This window comes from Sceloporus occidentalis, unplaced genomic scaffold, assembly GCF_023333645.1.
Source record: "Sceloporus occidentalis isolate IW3139 unplaced genomic scaffold, rSceOcc1.0.p SCAF_1, whole genome shotgun sequence".
NCBI lineage: Eukaryota > Metazoa > Chordata > Lepidosauria > Squamata > Phrynosomatidae > Sceloporus > Sceloporus occidentalis.
In genome coordinates this window covers 66,617,407-66,642,020 of record NW_028316981.1, presented here as the reverse complement: position 1 = coordinate 66,642,020, position 24,614 = coordinate 66,617,407, and the positions used below count along the sequence as shown (strand labels likewise).

The window sequence follows — 24,614 nt, the reverse complement described above, 5'->3', positions numbered from 1 at the left end:
CCTTTTATGAGAACAGGGTGGCTACATGTTTTGTTTACAGAACTCAATTCTGTTTGAAGGTACCCTCTCTTTGGAAGCTTGTCCCATTTCAGCCTATTTTAAGCATAATCATAACAATAGGGCCTTGAAGTTTTCCATCAGTAACACCTAGACCACAGACTGAGCAGGCATATGGGTCAAATGGTCAGTCCTTCCCAATATGGTCCAATATGTTCTATTTCTAATTAAATCACAGTGCATAATTCCAGAGAGCCAACATGGCATAGTGGTTTGAGCATTGGGCTACGACTTAGAAAATCATGGTTCGGTTCCCAGCCCAGCCATGAAATGCACTGGATGACCTTTGGCAAATCACACACTCTCAGGGGAAGGCAATGCTAAACCTACTCTGAACAAATCTTGCCAAGAAAGCCCTGTGATAGGTTCACCTTAGAGTGGTTGTAAATCAGAAATGAACTGAAAGCACATAGCACTTAATTCTAACTTGCCACCTATACACACAAATTCACAAATGAAAAATAGATGCAAAATTGTATCCTCTTAGCGGTTTTTTTTTTTGGGGGGGGGGGGTTTGGTATTACACAAGTGACCAACCTATGAGAGATGTGTGTATTCATGCACATGTATTCGCATATATCTATAGGCTCAAACTTGGAATTAACTACTGGTTGGATAACTTTAAACTTCTTTGTTGTTGACTTCAGAAACATGGAGGGTGTAAAACCTAAGATTCCTAAGAGTACAGAGATATGTTATGAGGTGATACTTTACAACTTAAATCAAACAAAATCAGAGTGGAAGATCTAGAGTCAATGAGTTTTCAATCCACATTGCAGAATTTAGATTTTTTGACAGAAAATGTAAGTTCATATACCTGCAATATAGGGATGCAGTGGCTCAAGTGGTTAAGACACTGACTCTGTTGATTGCAAGATTGGCAGATTGGCAGTTTGAGGCCCACACGCTGCATGATAGGGTAAGCTCCCATCACTAGTCCCAGCTTCGGTCAACCTAGCAGTTCAAAAGCATGCAAATACAAGAAGATAAATAGGTAGCACTTCCGTGGGAAGGTAAACAGTGTTCTGTGCAATCATGCTCGTTACATGATCACACCATAGCCTCTGACAACACTGGCTCTTCGGCTTAGTAACGGAGATGAGCACGGGGAATACCTTTACCTACCTGCAATATATAAACTTACCCACTCTCACAGATTCACAGCTGAATGTGTGAGTCAGAGAGTTAGGAGGCTAGACTCTATTGAAAGTCTAAACTCCTAGTAGAGTCACCAAAAGCAGAATGCTCCAAGCCATAGCCACATCTGCAAAAGATAATAATTGAAGTGGTGAGAGTGCTGGAGAAGCTCCAGAAGAAGCCAGTGGGCAGCAACAGTCATGGGAGGTGACACAAACATAGGATTTCTGAGAAACAACAGCAGTGATACTTTAGCTAGTTCTTGTTCTGTGCAGAAGGCAGCACTGGTAAACTGCTTTTGAATGTTTTTCCCTTGAAAATCATAAACTGGCACAGTACAAATTGAAGCAATAAACAGTCCTTGAAGAGGAGAACCTCCAGGTCAGAAGGCACTTAAGCAGCTATTGGAGAAGAGCAAAGGGCAAGTACAGATGTCAAGCTGAAAGGACATTGATCTGCTGATCTACTCAGAAGGGATAATATTTCAAGTGGTGAGAGTGCTAACCAGCTATTGGAGAAGAAGGGAAAGGAAAGTCTGAAGTTGTACAATGCATATAATATGAATATGGAATGTGAGAAGCATGAATCAAGGGAAGTTAGATAATTATTTAAAAATGGGTGAGATAGTGTGTTGGAATAGAACATTTTCAATCAGATAATTACATCAGGAAATGAAAATCTAAGAAGAAATTGATAAATGATATGTAGCAAAAGCAGTTGGGGGATATAATGCAAAGTCTGAGTTAACAATTTCAGCAAAGTGTTGTTGTTGTTGTTGTTGTTGTTGTTGTTGTGTGCCTTCAAATAATTGCCTACTTTTGTGAAAACAGTTCTTTATTCATTGTGAACACATTCTTCAGGCAACCAAAGAGACTATTGTATATGTAGGCATTACAGATGGCCAGTATAACTGTAAAATAAACTATATATTTGGAAGGCAGAAGATAGAGAAGCCCCATTTTCTCTGCAATAACAAGAGCAGGAGTGTGCTGTAGCAATGAGCCAAACAACTGCCCACAAACTGGAAATACTCAATCCTCAAACACCAAAGACTGCAGTATCCACACGCCCATTGCATGAATCTTTCATGTAAGGAAAGTGATGATCAACATAGAGTTTTATTATATATGGAACAAGAAGTCCCATTAATTGTCCCTTAATTTCAAAAGACACTGCAGTTCTCAGTCTGAGAATGAGACTATACCAAGTGAATTGTTTTACAAAGTCATATAATTGTATTGATACTATATGTACAATAAAGTTTCAATGAGACCCCTGAACTCCAGTGAAGTGGATATTCTGCATGCATATACCTCCCTCTGTGCAATCTTTTGGACTTCTGTGCAATCTCAGATTGTGATTCTGAAAAGTGTTTCTCCTTCTTCAGTTGTACTCTACAGAGGACTGCTGACACACTATAAATGCATTCATCTCAGATGCTGGGTAGATTACAGTATATGTGTGCACTTTGGGACCACTTAGCAGGCACTTGCCAGCTGTTGGCTCAGCTTATGTTTAAAGCAGTGTTCATAGCTTCTCGACTAGAAACCAACATCTGCACAGTTCCTTGCAAGTTATATTGTCATATGCATATAAATTACACTGAGAAGTGGAAGAAACTTCCTTAAAATACAGCAACTATATTGCAAATGGCAATCAATATTTCTCACACATGTAAAATTCAAAGTTCAATGATTTCATTAAATACAGAAGCTTAGTATTAATTGGGGAAATAATTTAAAATGAACATAGAATTTCTCCTCATGTTGAGAGTCAGACGGCATTCTCAATTTACTATACCTTTCTAATTATATGTATTGTGAAACAGAAACCTTGAGGCAGATATCCAAACTACAATGTACAATATTAAGGAATGCTTCCAGACAATGTAGTAAAAGAGCTTCTTTAATTGAAACACATCCCTATTCTCCAAAAAGCATGTGATGCATATAGAAGGAAGGAGGGAAGAGGAGCTTGAGGAAGGATGAAATGATGTTTTGTTTGCTTCCAATGGTAATTTTACAGAACAAAGCAAAACAATCAAAAAAACACCCAGCTTTTAAATTGGCTTTAGATTCCCTCCCCTTGAGAACATGTCTATTGCTATTATAGTTAAAACTATACTCTGCAAAGGATTGCTGAGTAGTAGAAAGGAGTCTTTTATAGTGTTAAGTACACAATATTTTCTGTAATATTATCTTTCTGTTTGCTCTTCTAGAAACCTAGACTGGACCAAGGGGCAATTGCTAGGCCAGTTCTCTCCCATAGCTGCAAGCCTGTCCCTGTTCTACATCCGCCAGACTCTGCAGGCTGCTGAATCCCTGCGGCCATGAAAGAGAGCAAGTTGCCTCTGAGTGCTTTGTACTCACCAGAGGGTATGCTCTGTACTGTGCTCTTAATTTATTACGGCAATGTTGCATCTGGAAATGCTGTCTAACATGCTGTTTGGCTACAGGATGTTGTGTCTTGATGTGCCTTTCTTTTTCTTTTTCTTTTTCTTTATTTTTTTTCTTTTGCTACAAGCCTGCAGTCTTGTCTTCCTTTCTGTAGGTGGTCATTCAAAAATGAGCAGCTGCTTTATGACTTGTTCAGCTACCTTTATCTCTCCCATCCACTGTAAGGACAGAAAAATATAACCTTTTGCCCTTCTCTGTTTTCAATATTTCCAGCAGAGCAGCCTATCTCTGCTTCCAGGCACTGTCCATTTTTGACCGAACATTTCTGTGTCTGGATGCCCATGTCAGTCAGCCAGCATCCTTCCAAGAACCACCCCATGGCACCACCCTAGGCTGTGGGGGAAAGACTTATGCCTCTTCATCCACCAGCAAGTCACTAATAGCTAGAAAAAATAAACACAGCAGTATATTTGCTGAGCTAATCTTGCAAAAGCTGTACAGCTGCCTTAACCAAGCACCTAAAAGAATTGGGAAGACAGAATGCCCCCTGCTTTTCGTTTCTCTTGCCAAAGAAATGCACATGTAGTTATTGTATGGCTATCACAAAAAACCTTCTTTGGCACCAAGTCAGGAAAGGTGGCAGCCTTAAACATTGCACAGCTGCTCTGTGCCACTAATTCAGTCATGGATAATAAACTAAAAATGTGCAATTGAAATTGCATGGAGAGCTCGGTTCAGTGAAATGGAGTCTATTAAATGAAGCTGAACCAGGATGCCATAAATATCATGAGAATGGCACTTTGAAGCTTGGAAACTGTTTCATTTTGAATAAAAATCCAGGCGTATGCAATATTCTCCTTTCTATTAACATAATCATTATATGGTATTTATATTAATAAGATGCAACTCATAAAATATCTATCTAGCTATCTTCATGGGAAATCTGTATAGTTTTACACCCTGATCCACACACTGGGAAAAATGTTCAAATAAATACAGTTATCTTCAGTGTTCATAGAATCATAGAATCATAGAGTTGGAAAAGACCACAAGGGCCATCCAGTCCAACCCCCTGCCATGCAGGAAATCCATATCAAAGCATCCCTGACAGATGGCCATCCAGCCTCTGCTTAAAGACTTCCAAAGAAGGAGACTCCACTGCACTCCGAGGGAGTTTGTTCCACTGTCGAACAGCCCTTACTGTCAGGAAGTTCCTCCTAATGTTGAGGTGGAATCTCTTTTCCTGCAGCTTGGATCCATTGTTCCTGGTCCTGTTCTCTGGAGCAGCAGAAAACAAGCTTGTTTCCTCCTCGATGTGACACCCCTTCAGATATTTAAACAGGGCTATCATATTACCTCTTAATCTTCTTTTCTCCAGGCTAAACATCCCCAGCTCCCTAAGTCGTTCCTCATAGGACATGGTTTCCAGATCCTGCACCATTTTAGTCACCCTCCTCTGGACACGCTCCAGTTTCTCAATGTCCTTTTTGAATTGTGGTGCCCAGAACTGGACACAATATTCTAGGTGGGGCCTGACCAAACAGAATACAGTGGCTCTATTACTTCTCTTGATCTAGACACTATACTTTTATTGATGCAGCCTAAAATTGCATTGGCCTTTTTAGCTGCCGCATCACATTGTTGACTCTTGTTCAGCTTGTGGTCTACTTGGACTCCAAGATCCCTTTCACACGTAGTTTCATTCAGCCAGGTGTCCCCCATCCTATATCTGTGCATTTCATTTTTCTGCCCTAAGTGCAGTACCTTACATTTCTCCCTGTTGAAGTTCATTTTGTTAGCTTTGGCCCAGCTTTCAAGTCTATTCAAGTCATTTTGAATTTTGATCCTGCCCTCTGGAGTATTAGCTATTCCTCCTAATTTGGTGTCATCTGCAAATTTGATAAGTATGCTCCCAATTCTGTCATCCAGGTCATTGATAAAGATGTTGAATAGCACTGGGCCCAGGACAGACCCCTGTGGGAACCCACTGGTCACTTCTCTCCACTGATCACTTCGGCTGGTCAACCAGTTACAAATCCATGTAACAGTTACCTTGTCTAGTCCACATTTTACAAGCTTGTTTGCAAGAATGTCAACTTTTTCTTGTTTTATAAAAGCCTCACAATATTTCACAATCAACAACTACTATTCATACTTATGATGTTCCATATATTCCATAAAGGTGCAAACTTATTGATGTAAATAAATTATTTAGCAAAAACTAATATTGTCCTTCATGGCTATGTCAGATATGAGGTTAGAGAGGACTAGAAAAGGTGTCAAGGGCAATTACTTCACAGGAAAACAGAAGGTCTCAAAAATGCTGGCTTTTTCAAGGCTGACTTGAAAATTCTGGCAATTTGCTGAGATGCACCAGTCACAGAACAATGGCAGACTGGGATGAAGCCAGTAAAAAAAAAACCTGGTAGTTTCAAAATGGTGACCAAGGGTTTGCTGATCTTTGGTTTTTTGTGTTTTGGAGTATTTCTCCCTCTCACTGGCAGCAAGGAAACAGTGATAAAAGAATCATAAATTGATGAGCCAACAACATGCTGCTCTTTAATCTCATTTAGATGTGATTAAAGAGCAGCATGTTGTTGGCTCATCAATTTATGATTCTTTTATCTAAGTCTAGAGTTTGTGTACAACAACCCAAACACCTGCAGGTACATCTGTGCCATTACCAGTGACAGTAAGTGGAAGAGGGCTCTGATGATCCAACAAGATCAAGCACAGAGCCAGTCCTGGTTTTCTTGTTGCCCCAAGCAATTTTTTTTTAAAAAAACTTCCCCTTCCCTGCACGTATAGCAAGTAAGAAAGCACTCCAAAGTATGGGTATGAAGCTTAAAATTGTCCACCACATACAATCCCTGCCACCTTATATCAGTTAAGGAAGGTTAATAGGTTGAAACAAAGCAAAATATTTCCTGTTCTTGAAATCAATGGAGTAGGGGAATTACATCAGTTCCAGGCTGGCATAGCTGAAGGAACTTTTGGATAAGCAGCCCTAATATGTGGTCAACAATCACTGTGTATTTAATTTTATATTAACTCAGAAATGAGCCTGTTTGCATTGAAGGTCAAGCACAGGAAAAAAAAAAAAGAGGCCATTCTGAACTTAAGGGATATATTGGTTAGAAGTAGGTAGCTGCACTGTCCTTTATCAGGCTTGAACTTAAGGAGTGGTTATCAAGCTGGTTCTAGTGAAATTTTGGGCCCTTGGATGAGTGTGAGGGAAAGAGGATGCATAAAAATATTTAAAGGCACAATAGGGAGGAGGCATCCAGAGAACATGCTCTAAGTTTTATTCACTACCACAGTGCACTTATATTGTATTTAAACTATTACTTCTGTTATATTTAAAATACATTTTTGTTGTAAAATCTCTGTTTTGTCTTATGCCTAGGCAAAGACAACTGAGGCAGGATTGTAGTTCATAGTGGCAAAAGTGTGATATGGAGAATGGCCCAATAATGGGGAAAGACCAGCAATATAAGGGTAGTTTGTGACACTTTGGTTGCAATGTTGAGAGTGGTTCATCTCAAGTCCTTTGGGGAAATGGGGGGATTTTAAACCCAGCAGATCCAAAACCATCTCTGCCTTGTCCCAAATGCAAGAACACCCTGTGTGGGAGTCTACCACAAGACCCTATTTCTGGTGGAGATTTATACTTGTAGACTTTTCTGTGTGTCTGTGGGTTTAGTGCATATATGATCATCCCCTACCAGTTGGCAGAGCTCCTTTCTGTCAATAGAGGGAGTAGTCCACCCCATCCCTGCCAGTCATGTTTAGGCAATATAATTGCTCCTTTTTATTTTCATTTTTATTGTTGAACAGTTCTTTACTGTTGACAAAACCCATCATGCTGCTTATCATGACCTGGGGATCTAAATTAGATACTTTATGAGGTCCTAATATGAATATTAATCCAGGCAATAAGCTGCTAAACTGTACTAAAGTGAAAGCTGATTTCACTCTCTCTTCATGAATCAAGTGTTACTAGAATTTCAGCACTCCAGATGTTGTCTAGGTTGGGTCTCTTGTGGGCTGGCATAGCTGGAAAGGAAAGGAAAAATCTCAAGTTTATATGCTGGCAGTATTTTTAATTATATGCTGGCTATTTTCACATGCAGGCCTTGCATGAGTCTTTGAACCTCTCATGTATTTATGCTTTCTGCAAAGTTTATCAATACACGATATAGTGAAATCAAAAATTGCATGTGTAGTTTATAAACTCTCTATCCTATCCAAAGCTAGTGTAAGCATTCAATATGGAAATGCCTTATAACAAGGTAGCTGCTTCAGATGCATGTGAGAGGTGCAGTGCAGTAACAAGGGTTTGAAGAAGAAAGCTGACTGTAATATGTAGTCTGGCCTTGTCCCCTCTGTATACTAACCTGCTGCCAGTGAGAGCAGTAGAAAGTATGACCTGTCACCCGTGCAGTAATAAGATTTATCTGGCAATTCAGATAGCTTCTGTATATGGAATGGGGCAAGTTGCCATCTTGTCCTTTGCCTCAAGCAGCCAAATGGTCTTGGGCCATTCCTGATGCCTGGACTTTCCTACCATTCATATCACAGTGCCACAAGGTTATTTGTTTCATAATGTTATCAGGAAAATGTAGACTACTAGAGTTGCCATTTTACTGTTTTTATCTAAAGATCTTTGCATCTTTTAGTTTAAAGTTTTCAAGAATATTTTTGTAAAAGTTTTTAATATCTTATTTAGTGTCACCTTCTAACTTTTGACTCTATTAAATAGTTTGCATGCAATCATCCTAAGAGTTATAATTATTAGTAATTATTGTTAGTGATAATATTTCCTTACTGACACTGAAGTCTAAGTATGTTCAGCATTGAAATGCACATGGTTTTTAAAGTTTACATTGGCGGGATACAGACCGCCCCAAAAGGGCGGTCTATCCGCGCCTTGTTTTGCTGCGCGAGGGAGCTGCAGCGGACAAACTGCACAGCTCCCTCGTGCAGCAAAAAGAACCCTTAAAAAGCAGGTTCCTCTTGCAGCACGTTTGTGACGCCAGGACGTGCGGACACTAAGTGTCCGTCATGTCAAAATGGCGGTGCCCGTGTGTACAGGGCACCACCATTTTGACACCCCCGTCATGTGCTAGGGGTGAGGCCAGTATAGGCGGTGTGCCCTCAGCCAACTGCTAGCACATGACAGGGGCGCTGCAAAGACCTGTCTGAAGAGGGCCATATAGCTCCACTTTCCTTCTTTTCTTTTAGTGCTTCCCTTGTCTCATATTTTAGACTGTAAATTCCTTAGGGAGGGTTTTTTATTAACACAGAAGCAGGAAAAGCAGTAACTTTATAAGTTGAGAAAAATGGTGAAAATGTGCATTCTTTTGTCATTCCCACAGTTCTACCATCCAGTGCCTTTCTCTGAAGCTGATAGAGTGTGGTTTGACCAATGTGTTTCCATGGCAAAGTGGAGATTCGAACCCTGAATTAAGTTATAATTCAACACTTAAACCACTACACCACACTGACCATCTCCAGATGGCCAGCAAAAGAGATGCATTGGGGTAGCAGGTGGAATTGGGCAGGGGTCTATTGAGCTCAGAGTGTGGTAAAGCTGGGAGGGCAAAACATGTGCTCTAGTATGGCGTAGGAAAATGTTGAAACTGAAAAAGAATGTAAGAAAATGTTCTCTTTTGGGGGGTAAAATTGTCAATCAGAAGTGGAATAAAAACAGTTTTACAAAATGTGAGGAAGATCTCTGGGACCATCTGGGTGCAATACAAAGTGTTGGTCATTACCTATAAAGTCCTATATGGCTTGGGCCCGAGTTACTTGAGGGAGCGCCTCTCCCTACATAATCCGCCCCGCACCCTCAGAACAACGGGGAAATTTTTACCTGACTGCCCCAGGGTAAAACTAGCAACAACTCACCAGAGGGCTTATACGACAACAGCCCCTACCCTCTGGAACTCTCTCCCAGAAAAGATCCGACTCTGTCCCACATTAGTAGCCTTTAAGAAGGCATTAAAAACTCACCTTTGTCAAGTAGCATACCCTCCCGATTCTGTTTAGATTAGGAACTTCCCCCATAACTGTTGGTTTTAATGGTCGCGATATGGCTCAGATTTTATGACACTGTGAATTGTAACTAGTCAGGTATTTTATTGTTTTGTATTGTGACATGTGTCACATACCCACTATATTGTAAACCGCTTTGATCTACAGGAAAGGCAGTATATAAATAAAGTTTTTATTTTATTATTATTTTATCTCATCTGTAAAACATGTATGAGCTTTCCCAAAGGGATTCTTGTATTTCCCTGCAACAGGAAGGAGACAAAGGTGTGCAAGGGACTGAATTTGCCCTTTCTCAGCTAGTGTCCTCCAGATGTTGTGGCATATGACTCATACAAAAAAGACTTCTAGTCTGTGCTTCTTCCATATATGTTGTAGTGTAGCATATCCATTCTTATTTGAATTGATGGGAGAATGGTAGATTACTCATTACTGCAAACATGGTCTTAGCATGAACAAAATGCACGGCTTTCGACTCTCCAGATTTATGAAAAGTCTTTGCAGTTGTTACTTCCTACCCGTGCCTTTAGGCACCAGCTAGCCCAGCTGCGGCTAATATAAAGAGTCACTCGTGTAGCAGTAAAGCAGCCAACGGGAGTGGAAGCAGTCTAAGTAATTGAATTGCTGTAGAGAGACATGACGGTGAAGCCTGGGGTTTATTTCTGCTAGGAGCTGGAGAGAATCACAGCAGTCTGAGACAAACCGTTCATGTAGCCTTAGGAGATAAAGGCCTAGTTTTTCATGGTTCTCAAGAAATGCAAAGGTACAGACTGTATTCATATATATATATATATATATATATATATATATATATATATATAAAGTTATTAGTCCTTTCCAAGCTAAAATATTTTTCCCCTTGCAACTGATATTAAAGTCCCAAATATGTTCATTTGTTAGTTCTTCTTTCCTGTTTCAAGTACACTCAACTTTCCTATTCAAGTTGTTTAGTTTTGAATGATTTTTTTTTAAAAAATAACATTTTAGAAACTGGGGTTTTGGGTACACTTCAAAAATTCCAAAAGCTGTTTGTCACATACAGATTGGCTGTGTTCAAAGTGGATAATAATACCCTCTTTGCAAACACTAAACAAGAATAAGTATATTCTCATTCCTCATGAACTCCTGCTCTCTTTCTCGCTACTATGGGGAGATAAGAATCTTCCACTTCCATTTTTATTTGGTGGCAGTTTAATTTGTATTCTGAAGCTGAAATGTGCATAACTTTAAGTATTGTATATTAAAACAATCTATTTCATAAATTGTATTCTGATGTTCGCTTGTATCCACTAAAGATAGAAAAGATTAACCATTGTTCCTTGTGGGTTAGGAGAGTGTTGCAAGTTAAAATTAATGCAGAATGGAAGCAAATGCAACTGAACCCCTTCCACCTATGATGGTGATGTAGAGAAAGAGAAGTACTGTATGTAAGCTAGGAATGGCAGTCTAGAGGCTTGTCTACACTGGTGGCGAACACCGTGCTCAGCCTGAAGCTGATGCTGGCCGTCTTAATTACATATGCGGGGGGAGCCATAGTTTTTGGCCCTTAACCCAATTTTGCTCTGAATTAAGCAAAGTTAGGGAAAACTTTGGGGTTTCCATGAACCACAAAATGCTTCCAGTTCTTTTAGCCATGTGGACAGCTGGACTGAGTCCAGTTTGGCCTATCTACTTGTCCACGTGCCAAGAGGTACACCATGCCCTTACCTTGCACTGAGCAGCACAGGGAAGGGAATGGATCCCCATCAGAGCTACCATGCTGCTTCCTCGCTGGCTGAACACCTTCCTGCAAGTGCCTGCCCATTGTGGCACTACTTCTACTGGAGTCAGAACAGGTCCCTGTGTGATCAATGAGGAGAAGACAGAGTGAGTGCCCTCCTAGATCACATGCCTGGGCACATCCTACAGACATCCAGCCATGAAATCTCTCCCCTCACCATGGTATGGCTGGATGCCTCCTGGAAACATCACAGCTAGTGATCAGGAGGGGGACATCCAGTTGTGTGGTCTAGGAGGGCGGGTCCTTCTTCCTTTTCCTTGATGAACACATATTCTGATCTCAACAGAAGTGGCAGCAAGCCAAGGAGGCATTACACAGAGCTCCTGCTTACGAAGCAGCAGTAGCAACTCTGAAAATAAGCCACTGCTTTCTTTTCATCATGGCAGGAACTCTCTGCAAGAGCCTGCCTGATGTGTTGACACTTCTGCTGAAGTCAGAATTGGGTACCCCTTCAATTAATGAGGAGGAGCAATGAGAAGCGACCCCTTCCTTGTTGATCACATGGTGGGGTACCTGTTCTTGCCTCAACAAAAGCAATGGCATGCCAGGCAGGCTATCACAGTGAGCTTGTGACGACAAGGAACCAGTCATAGCACCGAGGGGGATGTGCCAGAGGGATCAATGCAGTGTTAGACCAGTTGACCATATGCACAACAATGCAGTGCCACACTTGATTTGGCCCACCATGTGCAAGTGGTCATTGTGGTCAGTCCAGAGCTTAATGTTTTGGATTGGTCCTAGATTGAGCAGCCAGTGGAGAAGCACCTCAAGTCTATTCTTGTTGTATGTGTTACTTGTGTGTTAATGTCATTTCCAAACCATACCATTGTAATTTCACTTCTTCAGTATCAGAATTCTTTGATGATCTACATCTCCCCTCCTGGTTGGCATACATACCATCCATGAAGGGCAGCCTCACAGGGAAGCCTTTCCATGCAGCTCAGGAAGATGGAATTTGTACACTTGTTTGGAGAAAAAAAACTAAATTGGTTTTGTTTAGGTTTACTTTTGTTGTAAAATGGTATCTATTATACTCTGAGACATTATTTTTTGAAAGGCGAGCTCAATTTCAATTTGGATGCATCTGACTTTAAAACACAAATGAACTAACCAATAAGGTATTTTTAAAATATTTTTTTTAAGTACTGCATGTATTTAGCATGTTAATATGCTACATAGGGATGAACCCAATTTAGCTATCCAATTTCAGTTTACTGTAGTTGTTGGGAAAACATCCATTTTCCTTTAACAGCTCCTTCCAAAAATTCACTGTTTTGGTTCAAAGTGTCAAAACAAAATCTGGATTCTATATTACAGTGGAAGAAGCCTAGGTTTTGTTAAGAATGGAGGTACTGTGCCTTTCCCAAATCAGAGCTTTACATCAAGAAACCAGAAAAAATTCCTTGGATTTTCATACAGTTTTGTCTGTTCCACTAAAGACACTCATTAAAAAAAACAATCAAAGATTTCAAGTGAAAATTAAAACACACACACACACACACGCACACACACACTGTAATATTATCCTGTGTGTGACTTCAAAGATCCCATAAAATAAATCCCTATAGTTACATATAGCCTTTTATTTCACATAGATTGTTCCTATATTAAGATTATCCATGCATTTCATTGCATGTTATTGCCTTTTACTCTGGGATTAAGGAAGAAACTGAATCATGTCACAGTAGACTATGGAGAGTATCATGCATGCCTTATCCCATCTTTTTCCAATGGGATACATGTTCGTTTAACTGTCAAAGACAGTTCTTATCACATTATTCCATGGCCAGAAGAATGCAGCCCATGTGCAGCCTACATCCAACCCAGGCTTATCCCGCAGCTTTTCAAGGACAGGATAATTTCATCCTTAAAAAGCTATGGGACAAGCAAGGGTTACATATGCCCGGCCATGGGAGACTGCAGTAAGGTCCACCTTTGACAGTTAAATGTGTGTATCCCATTGTGGAAAAGACAGGATAAGGCACATACGATAATCTCCTATATCTCTTTAGGCACTGTATATACAGATTTTGTTGCTGTTGTTGTTGTTAAACTATCATAAAGTAAGCTTAAATGCTAAATAAGTGGTAGGTGCAGTCTGGGGGGTACTCCTTGACTCGTCGCTCCTGATGTCGAACCAGGTAAATGCGACAGTCAGGAGTGCCTGTTATCAGCTTCGGTTGATACGCCAGCTGCGCCCTTTTCTGGAAGTAAGAGATCTTGAGAGTGTTGTGCATGCGCTGGTAACCTCATGTCTAGACTTCTGTAATGCGCTCTACATGGGGCTACCCTTGTGCTTGGTCCGGAAACTGCAATTAGTACAGAATATGGCAGCCAGAGTAATTTCTGGAACATCCAGGAGGGACCATATTATGCTTGTTCTAAAGTCCCTCCACTGGCTGCCCATTAGCTTCCGGACCCAGTACAAGGTGTTGGTTATCACCTTTAAAGCCCTAAATGGCTTGGGTCCAAACTATCTTTGGGATCGCCTTCTCCCCTACAATCCTCCCCACGCATTCCGCTCCTCTGGGAGAGGCCTACTCCAGCCACAAAAATCTAGGCTTTCGACTACCTCCCAGAGGGCATTTTCCATCGTCGCCCCCAGACTGTGGAACGGCCTGCCGGATGAGATCCGTCTACTTACATCCTTAGACAGCTTTAAAAAGGCTGTTAAGATGGATCTCTTCTGGCAGGCCTTCCCAGAATAGAGAACCCGGCCTTAAAAGGATGTCTGGGAAAGATACTCCTGCTTCCACTGATTGTTTGAGGGTGTGATGTTGCTGACTTTTTGGTCAGTTTTTAACTTGTATGTTTGTTTGTGTATTTTTTGTTTTGTGCCTTTTTAAATACTGTATTGGATTTAATACTTTTTTAAGGAGGGGAGGGTATCAGAGATTTTATATGTTCTGTATTTTTAACTTTGTTAGCTGCCCCGATTGTTCTCAGAGGGGCGAGATACAAATAAATATTATTATTATTATTATTATTATTATTATTATTAGGTTCATGGTGCAGGACTCTGTTGCTTTTGCTGGAAAAGGCTTATTATGCCTACTCCCCACCACAACCCAAAAATAGCTTCCTTGTAAGGTCCATGTGATTGGAATTCTGAACAAATAACAATTTATTTTAAACTGGAAAATAAAGCAGTGGATTATAGTGGAGTACCTCTCAGCACCTATCAGTACTGTTTTGTGTTTATATGACTTCAAGTCACCTATCAACTTATGGTGACCCCATGAATTTCATAGGGTTCTGTTGGGCAAGGAATTCTCGGGGGTAATTTTGCCAATTCCTTTCTCTGAAATAGAGCCTACTGCACCTGATATTCAATGGCAATGTCCCATCCAAGTAAGAACCAGAGTTGACCCTGGTTAGCTTTCAAGATCAGATGGAATCTAGTACCTTTAGGGTATTTATGCCATCTCAGTCCAGCATGCAAACTCAAAAATAGAAATGCCATATTTGCACTTCTTTCTTTTCTTCAGCAGGTGGTGCTAGAAAATTGTGATTTATGCTGTTTCAGACTGTATTGCTGATGTTATTCCCTTATCACTGTTAATTGCTCTCCCAGGAAGGAAAATTCACAGTCCTTGTGGAATTATTTTTTTTACGAATATCTCACTATTCTGCTTTTACAAATGAAGACTTCTCTGTGTCTCAAACGCTAGGTAGAAAATGAATATGATATTCATTACTTTTGTATGCATGTTCAGGGGAAGGGTGTGTGCTCTAGAGAAAACTGCAAGTGCAATATTCTAAACTAAAACTTGGAAGATGAGTTCTTAATGTGAACTTGGGAGGACAGTATTGTCCCTGGCAACAGGGGCAATACAGTTTGTAAAACACGTGTTTGTTTTGATGTGGAAACTGGGTATTATTGCATCTATCACATAATCACACTATTATTATTATTATTATTATTATTATTATCATTATTATTATTAACCTTTATTTATAAAGCGCTGTAAATTTACACAGTGCTGTACATACAATCTTTTTAATTGGACGGTTCCCTGCCCTCAGGCTTACAATCTAAAAAGACACGACACAAAAGGAGAAGGGAGTGGTGGTGGGGAAGGGGAAGGGGATGAAGGCCAGCAGTTCTTCTCTACCTCCGAGGCCTGGATCAGGGGAGATGGACTGGAGGGAGGGCTTGGCTTCTTAATGGATGGTTAATCTTCTTCCAGGTAGGCCTGTTGGAGCTAGCCAGCCTCTCTAGTAGGATAATACATATAAAATACATAGCAATACAGGAAATGATTCAATAAAACAGGCAACAAAAGAACATATTTGCAGTTGTTTTGTTGTGTACCTTCAACTCATAGGGTTTTCTTGATGAGATTTGTTCAGAAGTGGTTTGCCCTTGTCTTCATCTGAGGCTGAGAGAATGTTCACTGATCATCCAGTGAGTTTCCATAGCTGAGCAGGAATTCAAACCTTGTTCTTCAGAATCATAGTTTAATTCTCAAACCAGTAAGACCATTTCTTGGTTATCCACTGTCTGCCCAAAATCCATCTCTCAAATATGCATTATTATTTTTTTAAAACAACAACAAAACAAAACAACAAAACAACCTCCAACTAATATGTTCTGATGTGCCCAGAATTTTTTCCTCTTTACCTTCTTTTTTTCATCATCTGCATTTAATAATTCAGACCACATTATATACAAGTTTAAAGTGGTGAGCCCCACATCTTTACTTCAGCACCAAGCATGGCAGAAGATGTAATGCTAGAAGAAGATGAGAATTCTGCTTTGATTCCTGGATCCAGATCCCTCACAAATCCAAATGGATACAATGCAACTAATATTCTTAGGAAATTAAAAAAAAAAACATCCTGACTGTTCATCAGTTGAGCTTTCATCTTTTCATTTTCAACTTCATTTGTGCATCCTTTTTGTCTTCTAAATGACACAATAGAATTGATGAAAAAAATATAAAATATGCTAAGACATTTTGAAGTCCATAATAAAATGAAATCAGAGTTCATCATAGTAAAAAGAAATTTTAATCAAGTGTGGATTATGAAGGACAAAAGAAGCCAGCACACTGAAGATTACAGAGAAACCTTGAGAATCACAAAAGGTTTTTAAGTGGTCCTAATAACTTTAACTAATAACTTTGTCTTTACAAAGTTTTGCCCCATCTAGTTCTGTGCATAAATGGAATTGATTGTGTAATACAGTCCTAACAATAATTAAAGAGTTTTGCACTACAAAAAGTGATGCACACATTTCTAAAATTGTTAGATGCTGGTGTCTGAACATAGCTATGGTAACAAAATGCAGGTATCCTAAGATTTTTTTTGGGGGGAGTACCTCTTTATTTAGCTAACAAATTTAATTTAAAGATGATTTGTTAAAACACAATACTTCTGCTCTGAAATGCTACTGAAAAGTAAAGCGGAGACCAAATTTGCAACCCAGGAATAGAAGGAGATCAATTTAGGTATGATTTTGTAGAAGGAACTTAGCATTTAAGTTTTCATTGGAAATATGGAAGCAAGAATTTTTGTAAAACAAATATATTTGAATTGTAATTTATCATTGGTGGGTTGATCATCAGTTAACTCAGGGCCTGAAGACAGGCCAAAATAAAGCTGCTTCAGGTCACTTTGGAGGTATGCTGTTTAAATGATGTATGCATCCTAAGAGTCTGGAAGCCATGCCAATGACACACTCCAGTGCTAAGGATTTTGGCGCAGCTTCTGGCCTCTTAAGATGCATGTGTCATTTAAACAGTAAACCTCCAAAGTGACCCGAAGCAGCTTTATTTTGACCTGTCTGTTCAGGCCCTCAGTTCAGTAGTTCTATTTCATTTGGCTGGTGCTTTAAAAACAAAGAGTGTTGCATTCATTACAGGTTCGATACTAAATAGTTTCTTATATTCCAAGGGTGTGTGTGAGAGAGAGGGAGTGTGTGTATAGTGGCTGAGCATTGGACTAGTACTGTGGAGGCCAGGCATTGTATCCCTGCTCTACAATAGAAACCCACTAGGTGACTTTGGGCAAGTCACACTCTCTCAGGCTGCACCTGCACTGCAGAAATAATGCAGTTTGACCCCCACTTTAACTGCTTGACTCAATGCTATTGAATCATACAGTGTGCAGTTTGTTGTGGCACTAGAGCTTTCTGACAGAGAAGGCTAAATATCTCACAAAACTACAAAGCACTGATCCGTGTCAGTTAAAGCAATGTCAAACTGCATTATTTCTGTAGTGCAGATGAAGCATTAGCCTCAGAAGAAGACAAAGCCAAAGCTTTGGATCTGGGGACAGGCCATCCCCTTTCCCCACACTGCTTAGTGTAGTGCCTGGTACATGAACAGCTGGCCTGCCCAAATGTGGCCCGATCTAGTTGTTTGGATGCCACAAAACCCAGCACTAACCCCATAATTTCAGGGAAACACTGGGGCTTCCTGTGACTTTGCTAACTCTGGGACAAAGTTGGGTCAACCAGGGAACTCCAGGGTATTTTGCCAGAGCTCACTATGCATTGTGGAACCAGGTAGCACCAGCATTGGGGTGGGCACAGGGTTCTTCGCCTGTGCAGACAAGACCTCTGTACAGTGTATAGCTATGAGATTAGCCATTGTACTCTGTTTTAAACAGTTCTGTTTTGTTGTCTAATACTATATATGTTCTAATACTATATATTAGAAGATATCTTTGTCTCTAAAATCACAAAAGGAAGATATATGTATTTGTATGTGCATATACATGTTCATGCACATTTGCATGTGTATTTGTGTGAGAAAAAAAGAGAGAGAGAGAGAGAGAGAGAGAGAAAGAAAGAAAGAAAGAAAGAAAGAAAGAAAGAAACAATTTCATTTGTAGCAGGAATAAAACTAAAGTAACAAGATTACTTTATATACAAAAACATGCAGTTTAATTCCAATTCTTCTTTTTATGTTACAGTTGCTTATAGTATCATGTTCCTGACTAAGCTACTCAAATGGATATTCCTATTGTAAATCCAGTGATATAATCTGAAACAAAATAATAAACAATGCTGAACTTGCTACAACCTCCGCAACCCTATAACAACACACTCCAACTGGACTACACCTTCACTGTCAAAAGAGCTCACCTCAACACTCTTATCTCCCTCAGCCCTATCTCCCATTCACTTCCAACTTCCCAACACTCCTCAGCAGAACACTTAATATGAAGCACCTAACATACCTGAAGTACAACACTCTATACAACATCACATCTTACTATAAGTAATCTAACAAATACACCTACACATTTGCAGACATTGCATTTACAAAAGCCTTCTGTCCTGTCACCTTTCTGAGGGGATGGGGGTTTTACAGGACATTATATAAAAACATATAACCTGGGAAAACCTATAGATGAGATGAAAATACAGAGCCTAAGAATCATGAGAAAGGCTGCTCATTTTAATGTAAAGTTGAAGTCTTTCATGGCCGGCATCCACAGTTTTTTGTGGGTTTTTCGGGCTATGTGGCCATGTTCCAGAAAAGTTTCTTCCTGACGTCTCGCCAGCATCTGTGGCTGGCATCTTCAGAAAATGTTTGCCTGGAAAGGACTTGGCTATATATAATGTGTGACCTGAAAAGGCAGGAGTGAAGTTGCATGTATATTGTTTTTGTTGCTAATGGCAGGCCTCAGGGTGGAGGGTCTGCAAAAGAGGATTGATGTCTGCTTGATAGTGCTCATTGTCTGCTGGGAGATTTCTCATTTGCATTTGTTGAGTCTTTGAACTTTATCGCACTGCATTCCTTCCACGCGTTCTGAGAATGGAACGGAAGGAGTAGGGATGAGTGCGGAACGAGTGGGGGACGGATTTTACCGCATGCATCCGTCCCTCATTCGTTCCGTTCCCCCTCTCTTCCGTTCTTAATCCGTTCCAGAGGGGGAAATTTTTGAGAACTGTTCTGAACAGTTCTCAAAAAGCGTCCCCTCTGGAACGGAATGGGCAGGGAAGAGAGCGGGAACGGAACGAGTGAGGGACGGGTGTGTGCGGTAAAATCCGTCCCCCACTCATTTCCGTTTCCTGCCGGGCCGGGCCGAGAACCCGGTGCGATAAACTTCTTTATCTTGCTATTTTTCAGGACTGGTAGCCAAACCTTGTTTACTTTAAGGGTTTCCTCTTTTCTGTTGAAATTGTCCAGGTGTTTGTGGATCTCAATGGCTTCCCTGTGCATCCTGACATGGTAGTGGTTGGCATGGTCCAGAACTTCAGTGTTTTCAAACAGTATTTTATGCTAAGGATGGTTTGTGGCATGTTCTGCTACTGCTGATTTTTCTGGCTGGCCCAGTCTGCAGTGTCTCTCGTGTTCCTTGATTCTTGTTTGCACACTGCGTTTGGTGATTCCTATGTAGACTTGTCTGCAGATGCATGATATGCGGTAAACTCCTGCGGCTGTGAGAGGGTCTCTCTGGTCCTTGGCTGAGTGAAGCATTTGCTGGATTTTCTTCGTCGGTTTGTAAACCATTTGAAGGTTGGGCTTCCTCACTACTTTGCCTATTCTGTCTGTGACTCCTTTGATGTATGGTAAACGCTGCTCATTTTTTCTCTTAGAATAATTGAAGAAAGAAACTTGCTTAAATATCAAATCTGGGAAGACTGTCATATGTTCCCTTAGAATATGCAAACAAAACACAAAAAAACCATGTCAGGTCACCCTGTAACTTAATAGAGACACCTGACAGCAGGTAATAGCATACATTTTAAAAGTGGGCATGCGCACTAGACTCAAGTGTAGTGAAGAAAAAAATAAGAACTAAACTTCTGATTGGATAACTGAGGGGCTCGACAGCATGGGGGCAGCATGGGGGCATGATGTATGCATGCCAGCCACCCCAACTCCACCCCCACGCTGTCCACCTGATCAAATGGCAGGCGGCATCATGCCGCATCTTTGGCACATACTTTGCATGCACTGCTCCTAAGAAGCATACAAAAGCCACTGACACCATAGCTAGGGTGCCCTTTCTGTGGTGCAAAAAGGAGCCACTTTTTGTGGCTCCTTTTTGCACCATGGAAAGGCCAGATCAGGGACATGGTGTGTAGTCACCGCGGCTCCAATCTGGCAAGGAAAGGGCGGCTGCAGGAGACTCCAAAGGAGTGGTCTGTTGAGCTCCTGAGACACTTAGTGGCTTCAGGAGACAATAAAAGAGCCAGGATAGAGTTAGGAAATGAGATCTGCCTTGTGTATCTTCACTGCAGAAGATACTTGTCTATGATGACCCATTCCTAATAAGCCCTGACATGCTATCCCAAAATGCTGATAAGGCTAGGAGATATATGCTTATATATGATTAATGTAGTCAAAGCATTCTTAAGCTTTAACTCTTGAATGCCTGTGTTACACAGAATTGTAAAATTCCTCAAAAAAATGAAAATGGCTAAGAATATGATAAGGGATGAGATTGTAAATATGTTTTTTTAAAAGCCTGGAATATGAAATAATATTGCTTTACACATAATGGTATGGAATTTAATAAAATTGAAGTACCCAGGGGCTGCTATATCTGAGATTCTCCCTGAAGGTAATATATGTATGTTTATGCCTCTGTCAACTTAGGGTGATCCTAAGAATTTCATAGAGTTTTCTTAGGCAAGACATTACTCACAAGTGGTTTTGCCAGTTTCTTCCCCTGGTATATAGCCTACAGCAGCTGGTATGCTGTAGTACAAACCAAGGCTGACCTAGCTTAGTTTCCAAGATCAGATGGGATCTCTCTCTATATATATATGCATTTATTCATGAATATGTACAATAAAAGGCATAAAATAGTACCAAAAGAGTCCCAAATAAATATCCTGGAGCTCCAAAACTTTAAGATATTTAAGTGCAGTATTGATGTTGGTTTAACCACTAACTGGGAACTTTGGTGACCAGAGGTTGATAAAGGTGATCCCAAACACACTCCAGAATTAGCTGACTAGTAGCAAGGACCCTCAATCCCTCATCCTAAGAGATAGGGATGGAGAACCATGCTTGTTTCATGGGAATTTTGGTTAGATTGACCAGGAAACCTACTGGAGTAGACTGGGGACAACAGTGAGCAGGATTAGGCCCACAGGCTATCAGTCTATATCCCATGGTTTGAAGGGCCAGAAAAATCTCTGACAAATGTCTTCATTTTTACAGTCCAAGGTATGAGAATGAATGTAATATTTTTTAAAAAGATTTTAATAAGTGCTTTATCCTTTGATCTGTGTTTTATTCTTTTTGCTTCTCCTGGCACTTCCTCTTCATAATGAACTGAGTGTAACTTTGAAAGACTTAACTTTAATCCATTTCCTGTTTTATGTGTTTCTTTCATTAACTATGTTTTCATGAAGGTCATTAGGTAAATTCCTATTCATTGCAAACAAGGCTTCTTCCATTAGATAAGCAATATAATTGTATGGTTGCTTTTAAATCAAGGGCACAAGTTGAAGAACTGTTCACAATAATAAATCTTTATTTTTATACCGCTTTTCCTAGGAGATCAAAGCGGTTCACAGGCGAAAATACTGGAAGGTTTTGAATTTTTTTGCTTCCACCATTATTTTTAGACAAGCAAATAAAAATCTCTCCTAATTTTGTTTTACAGATTATTACAGGCACCTATTGCAAGATATCTGTTTGGATTTTAATACTTGGAGTATCGTCTCTATTGTTATTTTAACAACCCCATCAATCTTTAACTGGACAGTCAAGAGCCGCAAAGCTGCTGTCCACGTGGACTGGTGCTGACATTTCTCGTCCAGCTGCGAGAGCCACTCCATCTAAACCTAGAGACATGGCAACAAATGGAACAAAAGTAGCTGATGGACAAATCTCTACAGAACTCAGTGATGCCTCGATTACCAATGACAAGCCTAAGACACTGGTAGTGAAGGTGCAGAAGAAAAAAGGAGATATTCCAGACAGAGACACCTGGAAGGGAAGATTTGACTTTCTTATGTCCTGCGTGGGCTATGCTATTGGCTTAGGGAATGTGTGGAGGTTTCCTTACCTTTGCGGAAAAAATGGAGGAGGTATATATTTCAGTTCCTATAATTAACAAACTTATTCAGTAGAACTCAGGACTTCTTATTGGCATTGACGTCACCAGCAGAGAAGGTACACATGAGAACAGTTCCTAATATAGATCATAGAAAGGTATGGAAATGGTTTTTTGAAGGACTTTCTAAACAGTTTAGAACACTGCTGCCAATACCTTGATTGGGGGCTGTGCCAGTGTACAGCTTGGAGTTTTGCACCTAATAATAAATAAATAACTAAATAAATAAATAAATAAATAAATAAAATATTTATTTCTAGCCCGCCTTTCCAATGATCAAGGCGGATTACATACACATGCCAGTACAGCATACCGATACAATATAAGACACAATAAAAACAGCAAAAACTTTACATTAAAAATTGCAGTAGCAGTTACAAATTACAAAATCTAGCTAGCTCGAAATACTACAACAATGTATAATGCATCATAGGATGCCTTGGCCAGAATAAGTGGCCACCTCAATGAAGAAATGTAAATTCATTTCAAAATAGTACTGCAGTGCAGACCCAATCTACTTGTTACAGAAAATAAATTCAGGGGTGAAGCAGACCGGTGCCTTGGAGTGGCCTATGGCTGCTCCAGCCCTGATTAGCCCCCAATCAGCTGGGGACCACAGCAATCAGATGGCCTGCTCTGAAAGAACACACTTGTTTACTCTGAGAACATCTATTTTTTCCTTTATAGGGAAACAGCCAATGAGAATAAGTAAAGCACAATTGATTTTAAAAGCTTGCAGTCTCTTATTTGATTTAGCTTAGAATGAGGTGTCCAGAAGCAAACTGAATATATTAACTGTTGACATGAGTCTTCTCCCATCCACTACACTTAAAAACTATCAGATAGAAAAGCAGTATCAGAACATGAGAGCATAGCAAACTGCAATATACTGAGTCAGACCATTAGTCCGTCTAAGCAGTTTTGTTGACACTGATAGGAGTATTGCAAGTGGTGTTTTTTCCATGCCTTGTTTGGAGTTTCCAGGGATTAGAACTAAGGACTTACATGCAAATCATATGCTGAATGACAGATCCTTTTTGCCACAACAAAAAAACAGGACTCTAGCAACAGAGTTATTAACAAGCTCAACAAAGCAGTGTCAAATGAGACCCATAAGATACAGGTCACAGTTACTGAAGCAAAGGGCTCTGTTCATGGTTTGTCCTAGAGAAATCAGTGAAACTAAAAAGTGGTTAAACCTGGACTACATCCTGTAGGTCCCAAAGTTCCATCAACAGAATTGGGAGGAAGAAGGTAATTATGTCCCTGCAAATCTGCTCTGGGAGGACAAAATCTACTGCAGAGGGCACAACATTGAGTTTAACTCCAGTTTCTGACAATCATAAAATTTAATTTGGAGAGAGTACTCTATAAGTGGGTGAAAGCAGCAAATATTACAAATTTTGAATATTTTTGGTTTCTGTTTCAATGAAAGTGAAAATTAACATGTTCTCCATTGAATTTAGTGAAATCACAAAAATATGTTACTCTTTTTTTTTAATTGTTCTTCTTTATCCTTTCAGGAGCATTCCTCATTCCGTATTTCCTTACATTAATTTTTGCTGGAGTTCCCCTGTTTCTTTTGGAATGTTCACTTGGCCAATACACATCCATAGGTGGTCTTGGAGTTTGGAGGCTTGCTCCAATGTTCAAAGGTACTGTATTGATATATATCTATTACTGTTAACTCATTCTACTTTAATATTTGCTGGGGTTTTTCTCAACTAATAGTTCAAAGTTACACAGCAGTATTAAAATATGCGTCAAATATATATGTGTGTTTTCGTAATGAAAATACTAAAATAATGCTTAAATGATCATGAAATTGAGATGTCACTTGTTACTACTGAATAGATATCCATTATTTCAAACTTCAGGAACCAAGTGAACTAAGATATCTTTTAGTTATAAATTATTTCAGGAATAAGTGTTATACTCACATCATTGCATATTACACATCAACAGCTGTTTCTGAGTGTCCATATTAATTCCCTGAACATTCCCAACCTCTATTTCTCAATTCATAATTTTTCACCTGTAGCATGACTAATTTTCCAAACCCCTTCAAGTTCATCTGGTAACAGAATACCATTTTATTTATCCTCTTTATCTTTCTTCAGAAACCTGAGTTTGGTGGTTTTCAGTAAACATAGCTTCTT

At 39.9% G+C, this 24,614-nt stretch overlaps 1 protein-coding gene across 1 annotated transcript in view; it reads left to right on the top strand.

The window, feature by feature from the left end:
• The window catches only part of SLC6A1 (solute carrier family 6 member 1), a 72,786-nt gene that overhangs the window by 13,493 nt on the left and 34,679 nt on the right, over positions 1–24,614 (top strand). The window contains exons 2-3 of the mRNA XM_089523494.1: positions 22,003–22,429; positions 23,979–24,110. Of these exons, the coding sequence (XP_089379620.1) occupies positions 22,192–22,429; positions 23,979–24,110 (370 nt within the window). The 5' untranslated portion in view covers positions 22,003–22,191. The remainder of the gene's footprint in view (positions 1–22,002; positions 22,430–23,978; positions 24,111–24,614) is intronic.